Below are 24860 nucleotides of genomic sequence, written 5' to 3'. Positions count from 1 at the left end.
CATGCATCCAATTCATCATCAACCTGTCCCCCCCCCCCAACACCTGGAAGTCTGAACTCGAGATCAATTGAGACAAAGATGGAATTTCCCTTTTTCTAAACGTATGAATAAACAAATAAAGAATACATGAAATGAAACAAGAACTACAAGTGCAAGTCAGGTGTTTCCCTAGTGAGAAAGCAGCACCAATAACCAACAACAACAAATATTACAAACCTTTAAAATTCACAACACTATTATCCTAATATCTTAAAAAGTTAAAGACTAACCAATAAACGCATCATGCTGGGCTTGAGAACCAGTAAGTCACGTCTGAGACGGTAATCTACATGATCTCCTTTGTCCGAGACAGCTTCTCGTTAAAGCCTAAATGTTAGATCCACCTTCGACATATGAGCCGCAGGTTGGGATCCGGATCACCCAGAACTCCCAACAATGCACCGTGAACTTCGCATTCACGGCCACAGACACCCACTTTTGTCAGAAGTGACAATACTTTTAAGGTCCTTAGAAATAAACTGCATTATTTACATTACCTACTGCAACAAAAACCCCGAAGCCTACTTTGTGTAATACACCCAACGTTATGCAACTGGCAAACGGCGTTAGATCACTTGCATGTGGAGGTCCTGACCTGCCCTTCACTCATGTGCCGTTTAAAAAACGGCCACTTCTTCCAAAGTAATTTGGTTAGATAACGCCACATTCCGAGGTAGCTTCTATTTGCATTACTCGCTGTGACACAGAGTGGGCAGCAGCTCAGCTTCCTGCAAGCTGACAGCACGTAAAAGTTAGTGATTCAACAGCTTTCACACATTAAGGACTTTCAAGGACATCTGAACACTCGATGCGGTTATTCACGATATGATAATCAGGTTGTGGCGTGCATGCTCCGGAGAAATGCGCTCACCTTTCAAGCGTCCTGAGGAAATGTTAATCATTGTCCAATGTCATTGAATCATCCTGAGGTTCAGATCTCGGACTTCCTACTGCAGCTGCAGCGATCAAAACACATTTACCTCAGTGATTCACAGTATGACTTGTCTTTGGAAATCCCTGTGGCTTTTTTTGATGCCGATGATGAAGTTAAGTGATCAACTAAATAAAGTGCACATCTGGTTGTGGTTCGGGTTTAGGATTTTTAAAAAGAATTCTGGTGTTTTCTGGACATTAGATCTTTCAAAACTCTTTTGTGCGATATCATTTTCTGCAATCGCACAAACACAGTGGGGTTCGTGAGGAGAGCAGAGGAGAGTTGGAAAGAAAGGTATGAGAAAATATGAAGGGATTCAGGCGGTGTGTGTGTGTGTGTGTGTGTGTCGAGTTACTCTGTGACCCCTCTGCTCTTCAGCCTCGGGGCAGGAAACCCCCACACTCTTAGTGTTACACCTGACAGACATCAGTGAAGCTCAGATGATCTCATCAATCTGTCCACTTTCCTCTGCCATCTGTTTTGTAAATTCCTAAACATATCAAGAAGTACCTGTATACCGACAGAAAACAATTAGGACTTTTCACATATTAATGAAGGAAATTAAAAGAATTTTATTAACGCATATTCAGCTTCGAGCTAAATCGTTGAAAAGATTCAGATCACAGAGAATGAAACAGATATACCACAGACTGCTAAATGGTTAATCATTTCCCTGCACATTTTCAATCAAAACAATACAAAAAATGCAAGAAACTGTATGATAAAATAATTCCTTTGTGAGGGAAACTTCTTGAGGAACAATTAAAATTATTTAAATAAGATCCAAACCACAAATGTGGTGTAACAGCAAATACAAATATCAACAAAAATGACCAAGTAGAACCGATCAAACTATATGTATCCGTTTTTTTTGGTATGACTAATATTTTATAACCAGGTGGTAAAATCCGATTATTTCAATGGATTTGAAGTCGGTGTCTCCCTGGTGAGGTGAGAGGAATGCAGTCCGTATGCCTCTTTGATTACTTAGTCAATTATAAAAGGGCAAATTTTAAAAAAGGCAACGGATTTTATGACAATTAGGTTCTAAATATGTAAAATATGTTGGCTGTCTTTGAGAGTCAGATAAAGTGCAGCAGCTACACCAGTCAGTCCTGCTGTGTGGCTGCAGCTGATTCAGTGTCCCCTCCTGTTATGTGCAAGACATCCTCAAACATGGAGAGGACACGGCCAAAGTGAGAGCCTTCCCAGAACACCTTGCCACATCTGGTGCAGACGTAGAAGAGCGGTATCCTCGGCAGGAGGCCAGGGGGCACGGTGTGGAGCTGTACGGGTGCCCCCCCGGGAAAGGTCAGGGTGTCGGGGTCCAGCCCCGAAAGTGGGGCCCATTGACACTGAACATACCTGGGGATTTCAGGGGTCAGAATGTCACCAAGCGTCTCCTCTTCCTGTTGTTGTGTGTGGTCAGCGATGTCCTCGCCCTGCAGAAACCCTACAAACAAAATACACACATTTAATGATTTTATTCTTGTCCATACCAAGTTAAAAACGACACCAATCAGAAGCAAAGACCTAAGAAGGGATGTACGTCCTTATACAGTATATTATATTCACTATCATAAATCATAAATCTACAAAAATTGTGGTTTGACTGACCTTTCTGTTTAAGCATCCTGACCATGTCCTTTCTGGGCACCGCCACGTACTCATCACTGTTACATGCCTGAACAAACACATAGAAACTATAATCAGTAGCAGAAAAAAAAGCTTTCAATCATTCCAACATGTCTTATTATTGAGGTATAGATTACTATGATCATTTTACAGTCGCTGGCAGCTCCCATTAACTTGAAAACAAGTTAAATATATATTTGCATCTTAATCGTCACTGGTTGGTGTTCTCACAACGGCCGCATCTGAAGCTATAGATATTGTAAAGGGCAGAGTACGCTTGAAACAAACTGGTTGGGCGACGTCTGAAGGGTAAAGTGTATTTAGCTGTTCCAAACAGCTACACCCTGAAGGCTAATGGAGAGGTTGTGATAAAATCGTTCAATTAGGGAACAGCGCAGATTTTCAGTTTTCCTGGAAGACACTTGTTTGCACATATAAAAAGTGACAGAATTTGTTTTTGTGACAAAACGAGTTTGAGAAATAAATTAAAACCTACTATTTCACTTTTGTACACCTGACCCATGCATGAAGTGGATGTGTCTGGTTTTTGAAAATAACAAAAAATCTTGGACGACGAATAAACCTCTGTAGGCTATATTTCTGGGGTTCCTGTGTGGTCAGCGGACATTCAGGCCAAGATGCTGCTCATTGTTTATAGTCTGATTAGCAACTTGAGATGCAAGACAGTAGTTGAGATTTAAGAGAGTGGAGAGCAACTGGATTGTTTCAAAAGTGGCCATAAAAAGTTCTTATTTTTTGAAAATAAAAAATGATTTAAATCTTTATTTCAGCTCTCCCTACGGGCTGTTTACCTGCATTCAACCAAAGCCTGCTCAAACGTGATTAGTCAATACTCGGAGGAAGGAAACCAGAACGCTTCATTTACTAAAATCTTGTCCCTTTGCCTCCAGATTCTGTGTATGAACGCAGAGATTAAGCAGCAAGGTGTGTGCTACTGTAAGTTTACTTTAGTAACAATAGTGACCAGAGTTCACCCATTCACGTGGGTGAACCCCCTGGTCTACACTTGGTTAAAACCAGGTGTAGACCAGACTCTTTGGTGTGAAAGGGGCTAAGTGTTACAGAAAGATCCGATCAGCGTGTGTGTAGACAGCGTTTACGCCTCGGTAACATTCACATGTCCATGCTGTCCTGGCTCTCCATGGTAAAGGTCTCCTTGGTGGGACATTAGTGACCTTGTTTGCCGGCCCCTAACGTGCACACACTCACTCGTCTGTAAGCCGTCCTGACAGCATGTCAGTGCTAAAAGCCTTGTCAACACACCTGAGCTCCACCCAGCAAACAGCATTCCACTTAGAGGTGGGCTGTAAATCAAACCACACTCACAGACCTCACAAAGCAACATCCCTGAGTGGCTCACTTAAAGCCAGCATGTCCTCTCTTTACCCAGAAAAAGTTGAATAAAAACTGCAAATCGGGAGGACACACACAAACACACACACATCCAAAGCGTCTTCTCCTCTGAGTGCACATGCAGAAGGGTGTTTGCCTCTGTGGTAAGTGAGGTCGCGACAGGAGAAAGCAGCGAGACAGTGGAGGTGTGGGAATAGCAGAGGTGTCATCTCCTGTTGTTTGTGGGAATAAAAGCTCGTCGCTCCCTCAGCACGCTCTGTATCTCCTCGTTCAAACTCACCACACAGACAAAACACGTTACAGTGTGCACAGACTACGCCGCGCAGTGCACATAGACCACATGCATACAAGCGCTCGCAGCGCATACACATGGCTCACACATAGAAGTGTGGCGACAGCCAGGAAAACAGACCCAGCTATTTGCACAGCTCACAGTTTCCCAGAGTAGAGCAAGCCAGAACCTGCTCTGAACTCTCAAGGCTAAGCCACGGATGGGCAGGCACACACGCACCCCATCTCACACACACGCAACCTCGATGGAAGGCATTCTATCTAGAATTAATGACAATACGGCTAGTTCAAAAAATTGTATTATAATTAGACGAATAAATGAAGCAAAGAAGTGAAATTACGTACATTTAGAAAATAACTTATGACGAATATTACAGCGATATTAACATATCAACATATTAATTGTTGCTTTAATTGGTTCTCAGTAATTTACATGATAAAACGAGCTTGGTTAGTGTGGTGAGGTCTTGCGGTGCCTTATATATTAATGAACACATGGTAGCTCTGGGTTTTCATTTAAGATTTAAAGTCGACTTGGACCGGCTGATTTCTGTGACATTTTTTTTCTGTTTTTGTCTTGCTGCGGAATATGAGGACCTGATTTTTCCACAGCACCACTTAACTCGTGAAGTTCTTTAAGCACACAGTTGTCAGAGAGACAAAGGAGCCCAAACATACGAGGGTGCCTTCTCTGCCCCTGCAAGTCTAGCGACACAGAAAACATTAGACTGACAAGTGTTGTCAAACCTATCATAATTCGGCGTGTTAGCACAGGCAAAATATCAAGTTAGGGATCATCAAGTAGCAAGATGTGGCTTCTGTCACCGCAGTCTGGATTTTTAAACGTTTTTATAGAACTGATGCATGCAAACCGGTCCTCACTGTCATTTAATTGATTGATTGTTTTGAGCATGTCTTCTCTAACTGCAATACACAAGATTCTCCCTACGGCATTTGCAAACAAATCATATTTCAATAATTGGCTTTGAGCTCAGGCCATGAGATCAAAAATAAATATGAAATCTGCCAAAATAAAACACATTTTCTTCTTTTTATTAACTCTGTAAAGTTTAAGGCAGTTGCTACATTTTCTTACTGCGTCTGCCTTTTGTTCTTGCTGTGTTTTTTAGGGAACCTACTGCATTCTCACACTCCGTGTGGCCTCGCCGGAGAAAGAATGCTCCTTGCCGTGACAACAAAGACTATCTAAAGTGTGATACTGTGTTTCAAAGGATGGGAGGTGGTGGAAAAAAAAGAGGAGAAAGGGGGATAGTGGAGAGGAGGTAGGAAAGAGAGGGAGGGAGGGGGGTGGGAGATTTTTCCCTAACATGCTCACACACACACACACACACACACACACACACACACACACACACACACACACACACACACACACACACACACACACACACACACACACACACACACACACACACACACACACACACACAGAGCACTGGCTCCGTAGGCAGCTCCCATGGGAAAATCTGAGACCAATCTCAAAAGGCGGTGCTTTTAGGGCCGACGTGGGTCACATGGTCAGAGCAGCCAATTGGGCACTAGTGATTTGATTCAAATTGTGGTAAGTCAGGTAAGGGGCAGTGTGGGAACCGGAGAGAAGAAGAGCGAGAGGGGAGGATGAACTGCCCCATGGTTTCCATTAGGAAATGTGTCTTTTCAGTCTCACTGTGAATATCAAGTCCAAGTAAAAGGTTAAAAATACTTAATTACACTTTCCAAGGTTGCTGTGGTCTAAAACATATACACTGTATATAAGAAAATGACTTTTTTTCTTTTCTTGAAACAACAGTATCCCTTCCAAGGTAAGAAAAATAAAACATACAACACCAGAGATTCATTGTTTGCTCCCATCGTCCCATGTCTGGGACCGTCTGGCATATTTTGGGATGGCACACGGAACTGGAAAAAGCAGCTTCACACTACTGTAAAAATGATGAGTAAGGAGAAGCTGACCAGCTGAAACCATTGACCTTTTCTCTTTTTTTCCCACAGTCCCAAGGTCATGCTAGATGACTTGGATACCTTTCAACAGCAATTGACAACCTGGCACAACAATTCTTTTTTTACTGACGGGGGCAAACTGGAAAAGTGACCCGTTTTCATTTTCTGCGGCTTCATTTAGCACTCTTCCAATGAACAAGCTGACATCATGTCAGTGTCGATCATTAAATCATGGTTCAGTAATTGTAAAATCCTACTTGTGGGGTTGAAGTAGCTCTTATATTTTATGGTCTAATGCTAAATTTGTATTTTATCCCCTACATTTGCTACAAGGTGGAATTTCAAATGCAGCCAAATTGAGGTGCAGTTAGACAATTGCAATCTCCCTTCTCATGTTGGAAAAAAGGTAAATGAGAAGATGGGTGTGCAATGGTCAATAATTTAGTAAACTCAGATGGGCTTCATGTGAGCTATTGTTGATCTGAATTTAGTTAAAATCTGATGAAATAAAGCACATAAAGTGTATAATGTAATGGACAGAGTGATGGGATTCCATAAAAAATACTGGGAAATATAATTGATTCACACAAAAATGTAAATTGACAGTACAATATGATAAACACCCTTTTAAAGACAGAACCAAGCATGTCTACTAGGTTAATTCCTTCTTATTACTCTCTTCCTCATCATCATATTACTATAATTGTACTGCAAATTAATTTCGTCTGCTTTTTGAACAGGTTTGGTACCATTTATAAAGTAATCCTTCCTGTATATACTGTCTCTAAATACCTGGTGTGGGGGTCACCTTCCTGCTGCAGCAGGAGTATGAAGGGAAATACTGCAGTGACCGACTAAATGTACTTTCCCACAGTACCCTGAGGGTATCTGGCCAGTGTCTCAACCCGACAGTCTGACGTAATTACCAGCTCTGCTAACTAACCATTACCACCTGACAGCAACCTGAACTTGGACCACAGCAGAGCCTGTCTGGGCTCGACATCACACACACCTTCCTCTGAGTCACTTCAATCACACACATGTACAAACATACACACGCACACTTACTCCGCAGGCATGCAGAAGATGTAAAAAAAGCTCACATGCACCTCTCTCACAGTCGCACTCCTCCCCTGACTCACGTTGCGCCCTGTCCTGATTTTCCCAGGGATGCATCCAGTTTTGTCACATTGACTATGACTGCAAATGTAAACAGTTTGGAAATTGGCATGCACAAAGACGATTTTACAAATCCAGTCCACTTCTTTTCACATCACACCAGACAGATGTGCTATGGTTTCTATGTCAAGTTGCTTTATTATGTCAACGATCTTGAATTTAGACTGACAAATCATAATATACCATAGACCGAGCTCCGAACAGGGTCTGACAACTAAACGGCTCATCTCCAGATTCTCATACAATCCTTACAGATTTTCTCAATTTCAGGCCTTTTTGGATTTCGAGTCATGGTTAAACGTTGTGCCCGGGTCACAAGTAATACCCGGAGAAGATGGAAGGAGATATAAGCAGTGTTGGGCAGTGAATTCATTCAATTACCAAGTAATTGTACAACTTAAAGCAAGATTAGCAGAGTACATTAGCATATATAATATTTATTCTTGGACTGTGTGGGCTCCTGGTACCGCCGACAGCGGGGGGCGGGGCTTAAAGAAGGGTCAATTGCCCCACATGCTCTACCCTTTCATTTTCCTGAGGTTTGAGGGCTTTGACCCAACATCCATCTTATTGGAAAAACTGCCATGAATACATTCCCTGACTTTTGTCTTTGAACAAGCAGCTAAAGAGTGTAAATACATTTCTTTCACTTTATATTATTCTTTAACCTCTTGTCACTCAAATCATTCATGTCCTACACATATGAAATGCAGCATTGCATATGCAGATTGTCATCATTGAAGTGGTCGTACTATGGCTTTTTTCAACATGCTCATCAAATTCAGTATACGTGGTTGCCTTAGTTAACAGAGAATCTCTCATTTCATTAACATGCAGTTATTATTCTACATTAGGAGCTGTGACAGGTGACCCACAGCAACACCGAATGAGGCACATTCATGCCTCTGCCCTTCAGAATATAGGGAAACTTTAATTATCTTATGCCTGGCTTAGCCTGACTCCCCGAGTCTGTTTAACTCTTGCTCAATCCCTTTTTGTTTCTTTCTCCCGTCAACTGTGTTTTCCACTTTCAACCATTTTCTCACCCTCTACTTGGCCTCAACATTTCTGCCTTTTCTTCCGCTCCGTGGTCCCTCTTTATTGAGCTCTCTAAAAGGGGTAATGAAGAAGATAATAGTCTACAGTCTAGCAGATAACACTCTAGCCGTCGCACAAATAGCACTAATGCTTTCCCTTTGCTAGACACAGTCGGTTCATTCTGGGTTTTTTTACCCACTCAACCTTAAACCTCTATATCCCTATCTCTCCAACTGGCCCTATGTCTTCTCTCTTGTTATACGTCTTGCTTGAAGCTCCATCTACTCCCTTCCAGTGTTCCCTTCAATCTTCCTCTCCCCTTCTCTCTAGTTGTCTCTCACCTCTAACCTCATTCTTTCTCTACATCTCCAAGTATTCTTTCCCCCCCTTCTCTTCAGTCGCCAGATAGCTGGGGCCAGTCAAAGCCAAACAGCTGAGGAAAACAACATACTGAAAAGGTCCATTGACAATGCTGCTCACTGGGCAGTGGGTTTTGAAGAGGGATGAAAACAGCTCATCTCAAAAACATAAAAAGCTTGATTCAATTGCCAGCCAGCATCCATTGATTGGTTGCTTTTTTTGTATGATGAGTTAAAACAGCCAGACTCTAAACATTGTAAGTTGGAGGAGCAATGTGGTGACATTGACATTCAACACTTGCCCTCCTGTGCTTTTCAATTGTAGTAGTTAATTCCCATGTCAGTGTTGGGTTGGATCACAACTGAAAATTGGTCCGTGCTTCGGACAGAGCAGATCGGCGTTAGGTGAAACAATTAGTCCTGTAATTGATTTGACATCAAATTTAATCCAGTAGTAATTTAGTTTGATATGGTATAATGGCAATTTAAAGTAACCGTAAATGAAAAATTGCATTACATAAGTTAGAGAGTGTAAAATAAGGCTTTGCCTCCATTAATCGCGACAGCAAGCCCTAATGATGCAACCCCCCCAACAACCTCCCCTTGAGCACTCTTTGCTTTGAACCTGCTGAATTATAAATGATGCTTGTCCGGAGATTCATATAAGAAGCAACAGTACTCTGAATTGTTCTCACAACCTATTAAACACCTATTAAACTGAGAGAAAACTCCACAAACCCTGGGATCCTTCTCGGCCTGTTTTCATTTGGAAAACATGATTGTTAAGTAGACACATGGTGGGTTTTGTGGTGTTGTCTTGTGTGCAATAAAGACAACTGGTTCTCTCAAATATAAAGCATCCGTGCTACTGTTAACATTTGTCCTTTTGAAGCAGATATGGTGCACCAAATGCTGCCCCCCCACCCCTTCCTGTGTGATGTTTAACAGACGCTCGCACTCTAAAACTCTCTAAATATGCTAATTCTTCCCGTGCCTCCACTGCACCCATTCAACCCAATATTGTTACGACATCCACAGCTTTCCTCAACATGCGCTAACAGTTCTCAAACTGTCACTACACCCACACACCCGCCAAACTGAAATTCCACCCACTCAACCTGAATCCATCAACCTGAACTACATCTGCACACACACATAGCTCCGTCATGGGAGAGCCACCGGCAGATTCCTTTGCTCAACGTTTATCGCTGCTGGCGCATACTTCAGCCTGAAGTCCCCCCCCCTCCCTTCACCCCTTCTCCCATTTTCCCTCATCTCTTCCTGATGTAAACGCACGCAGGCATGCAGGGAATGTTATTGTAATACAGAGTGATTCATCCACAACTGTAAATATTGACAGTGGTGACGGTTGCCACTGCAGGTCTGGTTCTCTCCTGGAGAACTATGAGGGAACAGAGATGAAACGACTCAGTTTCCGGGTACCAACAAATCAGTTTACATACAGTTGGCCTTCTAATTGGCTAATTCTGCACTTTGACGCATACACTGCTGGCCAGATTCACACGTGTGTGGGCTGGTATATACTTTTTCCAGGTCTTATTTATATGGCAATAAAACAATATGTTGGTAAAACGACATCAGTGAGCACAGCGAAAGTGTGTGACGTTTTTGATGACGTGTTATCTGTAGGCCTCAACTAGTGCAAGATTTAGCAGCAGTTAGCAGCTAACCCACAGAAACGGAGAAAGGCAGTGAATTAAGGAGACAAAAACACCTCGTCAGTCAGTTCACTCGCATTATTGTTTAGGATGCAAGCTGCTATCCAATGTGTTTGTTACACATCACACTGCATCTTTTGCTCTTCTTTACAACAGTATTGCAGAATCTCTCGGTTAAAGGGGTTTATGTTTGTCACAGGGTCATTATATGCTATCAGGGGACACACACACACACACACACACACACACACACACACACACACACACACACACACACACACACACACACACACACACACACACACACACACACACACACACACACACACACACACACACACACACACACACGAAAGGCTATGGGAGGCAGAGATAAAGGCAAAAAAGGAAAAGGGGTCAGGGTTAAGTGGCAATAATGATGTAGAATAAGATATTGGTGTGTGTGTGTGTGTGTCACATCAAAGTGTCTCTGGGAGCCTTGTTCATGTCAACAGGAGACACGGGAGAGGAACGCAGCATTAGAAACACAGAGAGGTAGAGGGGGAGGTAAAAAAAAAGAAAGAAAAGGGGATGTGGGGGTAAAAAGGAAGCAGTACATGATGGCGAACAAAGGCTGAAGGGAAAGAGAGGACGGAGGTGGAGGAGGGTAAGGGAGGGTTAAGTAGAAGTGGGTCGGAGGTGAGAGGTTGTGGTATTAGGGCAGAGGAGGGGTGGGGAGGGGACTTGCAGTAAAGGGGTTCACCTCTAGTGTGAATGCAATGAGGTAAAACCAAAAGAAAGGACGATGGAGAGAGTTCCTGTGTCATACACCCTCCTTAATTCTACCCTTCCTTCCCTCCCTCCGCTCCTCTGCCCCCTTCCCTCCCTCCACTGCTGCTCCCTCTCTGCGACCGGTCCCAGCAAATTCCCTAGGGCCAGGGGCAGTCCCCTTTCAGTCTCCAGTGACACAGTAATTAGAAGTGTGGGAACTGAATCCGTCCCTCTTTCTGAGCCCCGCACTCCCCCCCGCACCCCTCCCTTCGCTGGCCCTCAGCCCCCCCACTTTACCAGGTCCTGGCTACTACCCTTGCTAGTCTCCACTTCCTTTGCTACCTCTCTTTTTGCACCCCACCTCACCTCTCAATCTCAGGAAGTAGCATCTACCCTCAGAAAGAAGTCTCACATAAGGTTAGAAAAACATGATATCCGAGGCCGATATTGACCTCATATCAAAAACAAAGTATCAGCAAGCCTGTATCATTCTCATCAAATATGATGGATGTATTCAAATACATACAATCCATGTTTTTAATTGATAATTCAAGGCTATTTAGTATATGAATATCACCGAGCAGATTCAATAAATAAATGTGCATCTAATGAGACCCCATATTGGCTTAATCTTCTTGGGCCACCTGTGCCCTTCATGGGAGCTACACATCACACACACTCACACACACGCACAACCCCATACCCTTCATTCACCCCCCCTCCCCCCCAGCTCCCAATCCACCCCACCTCACCCCGCCTCCCCTACAGCCACAGAGTCCCCTATCTCTTCGAACAGAGCAACGCTGTCTCTCCCGGTCTCTGTCAAGCCCACCACCACCCCAACCCCCATTCGCTATCTCCGCGGCGATAACCATGGGAACAGCAGCACTGTGGGAACGGGCCACCAGTTGACCAAAATAGACAGCAGGAAAATGGAGGGAAAGAAAGAAAGAAAGGGCTCCCTGCATCCAAGGAGCCCTGTGTGTGTGTGTGTGTGTGTGTGTGTGTGTGTGTGTGTAGGAGGTCCATGGGATCATCCAGACAGACAGGTACTCAGGCACTCCAGTCACCTCTGCTTTCCACCAACAACAAAGGGGACGCTGGGTAGCTTGAGTTGCAACATTAATTCATTAATGGATATGCGGCTTTGGTTTGAGTTGGTGGGACATACGGAAAGCTTTCCTTCTCACACTCACACACTTTTAATGGCCCTACTGTCAATAGATATAAGCGTCCCACGCAAAAAAAGGCTACACCCTTAACCATAAACACTCACACCAGACCAGTACACTAATACTACACCATCACACACCCAGTCACACCCGCAACCTCACGTGCAATAACAAGCGTTCGGTCTAAACGTTTATATAAGTGAGGAATGAGATGACTGGAATGGTTGGCATTCATACATTTTAAACAGTGAGGCAAAAATAACTTTTAAACAATACTCGGGGAGGGGAAGTCTCTACACTTAAATCTCAAACTCAAATAGAAATGTGCTTTTATGATCATAATTCTTGATTCTTTGCAGTCCAGTCCCCATGTATTCTAATTATAAAGCATATGACAAGTTTGTTTGATGAATTGGGCTATGATTATCTTTTTATTATCGGAATTTGCATATGATAAGATTTGTTATTTGTATGCACCACAGCCTTACTAGGCCCTTTGTCACAGAAAAATATGGTAGGATATCAGACATGTGATCCTTCCAATGATAACATCACAGGTCAAATCAAAACTATAGTTTTCAGGATTTAAAAGAAAACTAAAGTAGCTGACACGTGTATCAAAACTGCTCATACTTTCCGTGGTATTTTATTGTATTATTTGTGTTAGAGCACAGGCAATGCTGATGGTCCTCAGATTGTACACAAAAGAATACATGCATGCAAACAAAGGTCTCGGACTTCATGACATTAGTTTAAATGCTGGGCGGAAGTTCCGATGAGAAATATTAGATGCTGGTTTTCCTTGGCCTGAATGAGGAGGAGGAGGAAATGGGGGAAAGACGCAAGTTGTGCATCATCCCATTTTCTCTCTATTTTTTTTTTTTTTTTTTTTTTTTTACCTACTGTGGGTCTAATTTTCCATCCCATTTATATCCCGAGGGTCTCTCTGTAGCTTAGAAGTACAAGAAATCTGTAGCTTAGAAGTACAAGAAATCTTGGCTTAAACCAGGGATCAACAACTTGCTTTATTTTGAAATGAACCGGCTCATTACCTTAACTTAGTAACTAAATTAGCAAAAGGATCGACTCGGCCTATATGACAGATTAGTCTGTCTTTAATAGTAATAATATATATTCAAATTCACAATGAAAATAAATAGATTTCGGATTTTTTTTGTACTTTAATATAAATAAGGTGCCTTAAAAAGCATAAAAAAAGGGGAGATCCTAGAAACACCCACATTTACAACTAATATGCAGTTGCAGCTATTAAAGAGATTAATGTCATACACACACATATATATATATATATATATATATATATATATATATATATATATATCTTATTCCTCTCTTCTATGTGCTCTCTCTTTGCTCTTTTCTCCTCCTGATTTGTATCAATCCATCTATCTCAATCTATCCACACTGCCCCCCTTTGCTCTTTCAGGCCTTTCCCAGGCCAAGCAGCCTGACCTCTCCAGCCTTCTACCTCTTTGCTCCCTAAGGGGGGGTGTCCTGCCTGACCATTCCCACTTTGCAAGGACTTTCACTTTAATCTGACTCTGTGAGTAACAGAGAAGAAAGAAAGAAAAAAATGTGTGCGTTCCTGCCAAGCCAGCAGCTCCCAAAGAAAACAGGTTTCTAACCTCCTGATAGCATCACATCACGCAAACTGCAGGCTTTAGGAAGAACCACGGCAAGACTTAGTTTCAAGTTTGAAAGCCGAGCTGGCCTCACATTCCCAAGACTTACACATGCACGTACAAGCAGCACGGCCCGTTGCGAATGCAGGTCAGTCATCTAAAGAATGTTCACAGAATGTACATACACACATCCAGAACATAAACTGTGAAAACAGAGTCACAATGATGATGTACACGGTTTCACACATCTGAGACAAGTAAAAGTTCAGCAATATATCCGAGGAACATCAAAACACACACATGCACGCACGCACACACTGTACTGTGGTTGAGTTCTCAAACCACAGACTATGTGGGGGGTTACCATCTAATATCTCTGAATCCATGAGGTTTAAATTTAATTGTTGACACAACTCATTCTTGGAAACTGCACGCGCACACACACACACACACACTAGCCCTAACACACAGTGTGCACATACTTAGGGATGTTGAAAAAAATAAAATAGGACCACAATGGTTGGGTTATTGTTGGAAAACTCCATAGGCCAGAGGTTCCCAGACTTGCTGGTTTTCTATCCAATCAGTTGCATTAACCACATTCATGTGACACTGCGTTTCAACGGGGCATATTAGTTCTTGATTGATGCTAGAATACCAACAGGGCTCTGGTTCCTGTGGACCAGGATCTGAGATGTTTTGCACAAACCAGTGTTTCCCACACATAGACTCTGACTTGTTATGTTCATGGCAAGTATATTTGGTTACCCAATTTAGCATTTTGTACTTGTATCTGTCCTAGAGAACGAAGCCATCTGTGATCAATTAACTAGAGGAGCTACCCCTCCTCTACCGGTTAATTCTGCTATCGCAAGAAGGGTCTACTGGCAATTGCACATGGTCTTCAGAGAAACAGAGAAAACAGCTGGCCGAATTCCTGAATATTATAAATGGGGAGTTTACGAATGGTTAGTATCATGAACATCTTTGCACACATTTGTCCAAAACCGATGTATTCACTCTGATAAGTTAGTCCGTCAATATTCTTAACAACGCTATCAACCTTGGTGACCCAACACTTCAAATAAGTTATTAGCAAGCAAGTTTAGCATGTTGTACGCTGGATGTGCTTCCTTCACCGCACACGCGTTATCTTAACGTCTCGAAGCTCTATAAACAGGAGACAGGAAGACACATACAACAACAGGACTTCAATACCCCTACTCTTGTGTGACACTAAGCACACACACAACAGACCACACACATTCATCATCCGGAGAGGCAGCAATCATGAGCTAAAAGGTAACTAAAATTATGCAGATAATAACACAGCAGAGAAGAGCTACATGATTGGTTCCTCGAACTCATTTATGCCGGAGAGGATGTTGCTATTGTAAACACAAACAAGGTACCTTTCCTTCTTAAATATTGCTTTTATAACTACATGTTTTCACCAGTGATTAAGCTGGTGTCCTAAACATTAGAAAAACCACATATCTAACAATAAACTTCTAGTTTTGCATCCTAGAGCTGTGTGCTATGATGCTGTTCGGTCATGTAGTTAAACAGGATATATATATATATATATATATATATATATATATATATATATATATATATATAAAAATACAAAACTTCAAATATGGTAGAATGACAACAACAGGGTAATAAGCAGTCTTGAATCAATCAGTAAACAGAATACTGGCTCCACGTTAGCCCGTTAAGTTGTTTGCCTCCAGACAAACTGATGTAACCCTCATATTCTTGGCTTAAACCTACAATCAAGTTATTTTCTCTCCTGGAAGGCACAGCAATCAGCACAGAGTCCAAAACAACCCTTCAAATAGAAGGTAAAAGAATTGGGTTTCTGCCAAAAAGACTCATTTGTAATATCACGTGAGCGAGCGTGGCTGACGCCAAAGCATGTCTGCATGTGGAGGAGTTACCCAAGCTACTAAAGTGGGCCCATGTGCCACAGGGTTGTGATAATAATGACCCTAAACCTCTTTCTCACTGGCAGGTATTCGCATGGCTGACATGGATTCTTTATCATCCCAGTTGTGTGAAGCACAGGCAGAATGAGTTTGGTTGGTTGGCTATGTTGCACCGCGTGTTGAGTGTGGGAGAATGATCTATGATGCACTAAGCTGCAAAGAGCGAAGATCACATTTCACTATCGCAAGGGAAACCATTATACCATGACCACAGACACAAAGACAGTCATACCAGCAGTATCTGGGAGAGGAAAACACGATTGCTGGGGCTAGTTCTCACAACATTTTCTAAAACGTACCTACTTCGATTTCAACGGCGGAAGCTAATTTTGGGGGTGACCTTTGAGATGCATAGCTAATCATGCTTTAGTGCTAATCGAATTGTTCACAAACATTTCTAATGAACAAAGGTTTGAGCGACTTTTGCAACTGGTTTCAGAGAATCATGCCCTAATTATATTTTCAGCCTGACTTGTGTACCTAGAGATAATTCAGGGTATTCAACACAGTGAACTATTATGGATTTTTAAAGGCTTCATATCTGTTAAATTGTTCACATTAGCTGACCCGAGCGATGTTATTATCCTGCAAAGAATTCTGCCTCCCTTAGGAGACTATTTAGACGCAGAGGGCGATCACTAAGAGCAACACAGTCTGGCTGTGTGGCTACTGTACTAAACATGAGAAACTTCCTCTTTCTCTGTGTATGTTTGAGAGGAAGGCATCAGTAAGTGGTTCCCTCTCCCTGAGCGGCAGGGGAAAGTAGACCCTCTCGAGTGCCTCTCGGCTTCCCCACCTCCCCCATGAGCCAATAACAGACAGACAGAGAATAGTCAGACAGACACACACACGCACACACGCGCGCACGCGCACACGCACACACACACACACACACACACACACACACACACACACACACACACAGTGTGGTTTCTCCTCTGGAGGGGAACATAAACAGGGCTGTCTGTCTGCAAGCAGAGAGCTAGTTCTCATGACATCACCACCCAGCAGGAATGCTCTACTCTGCCCCGTCAAAACCCCTCCACCAGCCAGCAACTCATACACACACACACGAAAGCCAACACACATACACAAAAACACATGTTGAATGATTTATGCACGTCCACATTTTCACAGGGAAATGTCCCACATTGGCAACATGCACCCACATGGCATCGTGCCATTTTTTCTTTTCTTAATTCACAACTTTTCATTTCTTGCTGTACGGACACCTTCTTCCTCTGCAGCTCTTCCCTTATCTGTATCAAACTATTTTGCTTATACTTCCTCGTAATTTCTCATTCTCTCTTTATCTGTATTGCCTCTGCCTTCCACAGTGTCAGACCACACACAGACCATAGAAACAGAGCGCAAGCATGAGAGAAAAATGTGAAACACTGAAGAATAACTGCCTGAAAAGAGAGCTATAATACTGATGAGAAACTTTGTGTGTGTGTGTGAGTGTGTGTGTGTGTGTGTGGGTGTGGGTGACATGGGAAATTACGCACTACTTCATTGTATTGGTGTTTGGAGGAAAAGCCCTATTGAAGCTCTCCCTCCTTCCTTCTCACCTCTCTTCCTCCCTCTCTAACTCTCTCCTCCCTTTTCCATCCCTCCATCACTTCCTCCCCCATCTCCCCTTCTATTTTCTCATTCTTAGTCCACCTTCTTGCCTCCCTCTCTCTCTCCATCTCAACCTGTCACTGCAACGTATTCTCTCAATTTCTCTCCCTTCTTGTTTTCCTCCTCACTGTTTCTCTCAGGCTTTTGGGGAAAGCAGGGGCAGGAAGCAGCTTGGCTCTCAAACAATGGAACACATCAAAAAGCAGCACCAGCTTTACCAACTTCACACACACACACACACACACACACACACACACACACACACACGCACACACACGCACACACACACACACACACACACACACATACACACACACACATGAACACACACGAACACACACACACACACACAAACAGAGCAAGACAAACAGGACATTCCAGCTGCCGGCTGCACCGGATTCCTCGCCTTGGCTAATCTGAAACGGAGGAGAGTGAGACTGGGAGTGGAGCGGAGCAGAGAGGCAGGGTGAGAACAGTGGGGTGAGGGAGAGCAGGGGAGATGGAGAGAGAGGGCCAAGCAGAGGGTGAGAAGGAGAAACAGATACAGGGAGGGAGCAATGTTGGTGAGCAAAAAAAGGGGAAGCTGGAAGACGAGGGGGATAAGAAAAGGTAAAATAACCAGCTAAATGTAGTTTTTAAACAACAAGAATCCATGTATGCATACAATTTTGCCCTTGGGTTGTCTACAAGGTCACTTGCTAATAGTGGCATGCATACAAATTATGATATGCCTATGTCATGATATTAAAAGTACCTGCCAAGACACAGCAGATGGGAAGTCTATTTTTTTTCGGATGACAATAATGTTAATTTGTACATGATCTGTGATAAATTAGACTGTAAAAAAGAATGTTGTTGAATTTGTGTCATCAGTAAGTCATATATGGATGTATTTAGTTGAAATCATCCACCAGGAGTTGGCAAACAAACAAGACAATTGTTTGAACAAATAGAGCGTTTTGACAAACAGTTCCTCAGAATGTCTTTGTGATAACTTGTTTTCTGTTTCAATATACAGACTGCACAAAAAAATAAAAATAATTATATGACAGTCATAGATGCTACCTTCTTATATCGACTAATCAACTGAGTTTTACACTATATTCAGTCACACCAATTCACACACATTCAAACATACGCCTTCATACACTGATGGCAGAGGAGCCACCTGCACATCAGGATCTAACTCATCCATACACATTCACACGCTGATGGCAAAGCCTGCGGGGACAATTTGGGGTTCAGTATCTTGCCCAAGGACACGTCGGCATGCGGAGCGGGGAAGTTGGAGGATGACTTGCTCTATGCGATTACATAATAATACAAAAAGCTGGAGGCACCTTCATGACCTCTGTATCATTTTTTAGATCTGTAATTAAATATCCTAAAAAAAAAATACAACCAAACACACATTAATCCACCCCTCTGAGTGCCAAGAGAAAAACCTCAGGGGTGTCTGACTAACTATGAATTCACACACAAGCATGCAGATACATATCATGCATGCACCCGCACACACAGGTGCCATTGTGTTGCTATCCTGGGGCCAACTTGACTGTGGGAAAAAAAGAGCAGCCGTGACGACCAGATGCTTGGTGAGTGACGGCTCATCCTTTTCCTCGTCTATCTGTGTGCCTGTGTATGTGCATCTACTATTGTGTTTGTTAGAAAGCCATGACGATCATCTCCAAAATTTGTCGGGGATACTAAAGACACGCCTCACAGGTTACGAACTGCCGGTTTTTCTGTGGGATTTTCACACCTCTTCCAAAAGGTAGATGTTGTAGTCATTACATGCAGGTATCTGTAGTTTCCGCCGGGCAGGGAAACTCAATCATTAAAATAAAGTGAGATCTTGCATTTCACGTTCTAACTTCCTGCCTTTTCTCAAAGACAAACTAGTTTGCATCCCTCAGATATTCAATAAAGATGATTATTATATTAATAATAAGAACAGTCTTGGTGAAATAAGGTAATGGGGGGGTAGTATGGTTTACTCAGGGACGCATCTGTTTGGGAAGTGCTCAGCATATAACTTCATAAATGACACTTGGATGACTGTACGAGTTTGTAAATGGATGTTTGATATGGCTTTGCTGTTGTTCATTTACTTCAGCTGATCTAGGACTTGTCATTGTGCAACACAGGAATGCACAATGAAATGCAGGTTGTAGCCAGCCATTTGCTACAAAGAGAAACACATGACAGACAAAACAAAAACAGATGTGCATTCCTGTAATGCATTGTTTGAATTTGCATTAGAAGGAATAAACGGAGGCAACAACAAGAATTCTCTGGGCAGAGAACTTGGCTGACAGTCCTACTCGTCCCACTAGAGTCCTGCGCCCGGTCCTGTGGTCTACCCGTCAAATGCATCGATCCGGGATGCGATATTTTGTCATATCCCATTCAGTGTTCCAGTAGTAAACACAAAAACACCAACAAATCATTAATTGACCTCTAGTCATTTTTATGACTATATGACCTTATAATGATATACCATCACAAGTTGGGACAATGAACATAATACACGAGTAAAGTTGTTTTTTGGTTTGGTCTCAGTTATTTGCTTTATCATGAAATATCTCTTTAGGAAAATATCCTTATTATTATTGTGAGATTGATTTCAACCATGTCAACCAGGACAAACGATCTGCTGTTTCAATGATTAATCCAATACATCTATAATGTAAATATTATAATAAATGTGACTCATATTTACCATTGCATAGGAATTCTTCATAAATATGCATAACACTGCTTCCTCTTTCATTGACATTATTTTCCAGTGAAGCACACAGAATATTATTATCATTTCCGATAAACGATCACTCAATAAGTCAACACCTCTTTCCAGTAAGGAAGTAAGTTCCACAGAAAACCTCTGAGCAGCTAAGTGTAATCTTAGTATGTGATCATTTCTTACTTACTCAGTCATTCATAAACTCACACATTGAAGTGACACGACAATAACAATGGCCTTTCAGACAGACAGAAAAAGACAGACGCAGCGACACCATGTCACCCTTCAGACAAAAAAAAAAAAACAGACAAAGGAGATGGACATACAGGCTGCCTATCAGTCACTCATAACTGCACCCACTAACTATCTAAATGCCAGAAAGAATGATTGTTTAGGGTGATCTCCGATATGTTTGAGCAACACTTTCTGGCAACTTGCGTGTATTCGCTTTTAGCACTTTCTCAAACCGTATGTGTGTAACAGGAGACACGAAGCCCTCGCCACACACAGTGGGAAATATTTGGGATGGTTTCCCTCGGAATGTCTTGGCGTGCCTGTGGAATGCCCCCCTTCCCACCGCCTCTTCCTCCCCGTTCTCGCTGTCGCTCTCCTCTAGTCTCCAGAGAGGGGAGGGAGAGTGGGAAAAAAAAACCCGGCGGGACACACAAAACCTATTTTGTCATCACGAAAAAAACGCTACACGCACAGAGACAGAGCTCATACGCACTTATGACACATACATTGTGTACAGGGTCATGAAAGTGAGAGAATGGATGTTTGAATCTCAAAGGTTGTGAATGACACTGTATATTTGTGCTGTATACAAATGCTGTGTATATATATATATAAATAACAAATGAAGGTGTGAGAATATGAGTCTATAAATAAGTATTTTCTGTGTTAATGCATATATCCTGATACTGACCAAACTTATTTCCTCACTCACATACAGGAATATAGACCGATATGCACACACAGCCAGCGGAGGGTAATTTTAAACGTGTCTCAACCTCTCACATTCCTCCTGTTTCTCAGCCCGCGGCTCTCTTTGTAGATCAAAGGACAAACAAAAAGTCTTTCTATCGCCTCGCCCTCCTCCACCCCTCCTCTTCCTTCAATGCCACCTTTCTCAGACACTCTCTCTTCCTCTCGCTCTTCCTCACTCAACAAAACACTCATCTCGCTTGCACACTACCACACACACACACACCAACACACACTGATTGTTTGGGACTTTCTCACACAATCTCTCTGCACCTCCGTCTCGGCGGCTCCATGTTATTTTGGTCTTTTCTCCCTAACGAGGCTCAACAATAAGGATTGCCCACTTGCCCAGGGTAAGTAAAATCCCACATCGGACCACTAAATGTAGCAACTCACCAAAAAAGAATTGAAGACATATCTATTTCTGGAGCTTATGATGGAAGAGGCCAAGGAGCGAACCACCTCACTTCCTTCATAAAATCTGTGCACAGTGCACAGTACCGATCGGGCGATTCTCATGAGAAAATGGCAGTGGGTGAAGACTAAGTTTATGAGCTGAAGTGCAAGCAAGCATTTCAATTATCATGGAAAGAGGGTTTTAGTTGGGTGGTGTCAGAGGATATGGGTGAAACTTCAGAGTAATTTACTCAAATAAAGATTAAGCATGACAATTAGCTTTGGTCAGCAAATAACTAAAACAATTCGTATTGGGGCAAGTAGATTTCTGACACACTTGCCTGATTGGGCAAGTGAAAAAAAACTGACTAATTTGCTTTCACTGGCGTTCCCTTTCTATCAGTCTTTTTACCTCCCTGCCATCACCTCTGTTCTTACTTCTCTCCCTCCCTCTCCTTTTCCTCTCCCTAGCCCCCCATCTCTCCCACCGCTCCCTCTCACGGTGTGGCGGTTCCTGTTGCTCTTGTTTTCACTTCCCCAGCAGCCTGGTGCGTGGGAACCAGAGTTTCTGCTGCAATAGCGTCTACGATGATTCTGTGTGTGTGTGTGTGTATAAAGGTGCTGAGGTGACTGTACATGGGTGTGTATGCATGTATATTATATATACATTTATGATGGTGTCTGTATGTGTTTATCAGTCATTGGCTGGCTTCATGTCTATCTCTCAGAATATCTCTGCTATCTCAACATGTCTATAAAAGGCCAGTATGGGACATCTGATAGAACGGCACAACCCAACGGAAGTGTGTGTGTGTATGTGTGTGTGTGTGTGTGTGTGTGTGTGTGTGTGTGTGTGTGTGTGTGTGTGTGTGTGTGTGTGTGTGTCCATGGAAAGTATAGACGCCGCAGGCATTGGTGTAGGGATAGGATAAAGCTGAATAAGGAAATTGTAATGGACCAATAGCCAACTCCACCCTCTTACCCAACCCCCTGCAATAACCCACAGAGATTACATTAAAGGATTTAAGACTATGTTAAATACAGTGACAAATTAAAAGTTACTTGCTTCATATATTTTGGTAACATTTTGACGCTATGTCACCATTTTTTTCATTACAAATTGACTGATATTGTGAATTAATTACAAATGTTTGTTTCCCCATTAAATACTGGATATTTGGGAGAAATAGAGCTATGTTCTTCAAAACTATTAGTCATGTGAATCACTAAACTAAGAAACAACAACAATCCCTTTTCCTGCACAATCAAAACACACACAACATGCACTAGTCTATGATTAATCTCCTCTCCTTCTCTATCTTTTTTTCACTTCCCTCCTGATGACATTGATCAGTGGTGTATGTGCATGAGGAAGATACACAGAGACAAAGGGAAAGAAACTAACCCATCCATTGCTAATCAGAGAGCTTTACAATCAGATAACAAAGAGGTAAACTTCACCTGGGTGGGCTACGGCGCAGCCCCCAAGGTGAAAATCTCTTAACACACACACACACACACACACACACACACACACACACACACACACACACACACACACACACACACACACACACACACACACACATTTTTTTAAACACATTTTAAATGAAACAAAGGAGAAAAAGGAGGAAGTTACAACCTGGCCGAGGTCATAAAGGTCTACCCACATGCCACGCCACAAGGTTTGCCACCTGAACTTATGGGAAAGATGTAAGGCAGAGCTATTACTGGTGGTGTGCACTAACGTCACATTTGGCCTTCCTTTAGTCATAAAATATCAAAGAGACTTTGCCTTGAAGCGGCATCAGGAGTGACCAATAAATAGGAAAGGTAGGTGGATGACCATTTGGCCACTGTGTGTGTTTGCATCATCATTGTCCCATCAAGACAGGAGAGAGCATCAAGGTGGTCCAGGTTTTTTACATCTTGGGTCCGAGACAAATGCACCCAATGGTGTCTCTTGACACATTTAGGGCCTCCCACCAGGAGCAGGTCAGAACACCCAAGTTTAGAAACAGTCCTGCAAAGATACCCCTCCCAATCACAACTGCTACCACAGACACACAAACAGAGCCGTGGCAGCACATACAGGTTTCCCTAAACAGCCACCCACGGAGATATCAACAGGTCAGGTACCATAAATCCCACAATGATTGGTAGCAATAAGCTTACTAACAAACATGTTTTCCAGGACCCTCACACATCATTCAGTAGGAATAGTCCCGGGGTGTGGACATGCCAAGAATACATCATCCCAGCCTCAAATGGCCACCTTCAACATGAAGGTGCAATGGTTCAACTTCAATTTTCTCATGAGCCTAATTTGGTCACTTCTATCTGAAAAACTTGTATCACCATTATGGGACCAGCTAACATATATTTACGTGTTCTTAAAGTCCCTCTTCCCCATTTCCCTCACGTATATTTATTTCTTCCGCTTTCTCTCAGTGTTAAACAAAACAACACAGCCACCACAATGTCTGTTCTTAGAAATCAGGAACCAAACACAATCAGCAGTTTATAACCACAGACATATTGACTACGTATTCATATTGCTTGGACTTCTGATGGATATAGGAAGTCAAACTTTTTCCTCTTCCTCATTGAAAGCTGTTGTGTTTAAAAGTTTCAGGGAAATGCATAAAACAGAAATGAAGTCCATGCTATGCAAAATGTTAGAATTATTGTAAAAAACGATATATGTACTGTTTTATCTTAGACTGAAGAACTTATGAGCCTCTGTGCTCACTAAACTCACTAGTTCCCCATTTCTATGCATTGATAATCACTTGCATTATTTTAATTAGTAGTATGGCAGAACTTTATTCCCTGTTCATTACAGAAATACATTCAGAACCAGCGTTGATGTCCTTACCTGACAGCGGCTGAATATGTCGCTCTGAGTGAGCTGTACATTGAAGTGTCTGAGGACTCGAACAGCCTGGTCTCTGGCCTTCTCCGAACAGTCTAGGGACAGACAGCGACCCTCCCCTACCTGGGACCGCAGCTATATAGGGAGACATAGACGACACGTGTTTACAGGCAAAAAAAAGGAACGTAGA

At 42.6% G+C, this 24860-nt stretch overlaps 1 protein-coding gene across 2 annotated transcripts in view; it reads right to left on the bottom strand.

Annotated features, from left to right (window-relative positions):
* Positions 1-1541: 1541 nt before the first annotated feature.
* Positions 1542-24860, bottom strand: part of exd3 (exonuclease 3'-5' domain containing 3) — a 34153-nt gene continuing 10834 nt past the window's right edge. For both annotated transcript variants that reach the window (XM_084034567.1, XM_084034568.1), the window contains exons 19-21: positions 24674-24805; positions 2591-2657; positions 1542-2426 (exon numbers count right to left, since the gene is read on the bottom strand). In XM_084034567.1, coding sequence (XP_083890693.1) covers positions 2083-2426; positions 2591-2657; positions 24674-24805 — 543 coding nt within the window. In that variant the 3' untranslated portion in view covers positions 1542-2082. The remainder of the gene's footprint in view (positions 2427-2590; positions 2658-24673; positions 24806-24860) is intronic.

The sequence above is a fragment of the Eutrigla gurnardus genome (genome assembly GCF_963514095.1).
Source record: "Eutrigla gurnardus genome assembly, chromosome: 19".
Lineage (NCBI taxonomy): Eukaryota > Metazoa > Chordata > Actinopteri > Perciformes > Triglidae > Eutrigla > Eutrigla gurnardus.
This window is presented reverse-complemented; position numbering and strand designations above follow the sequence as displayed.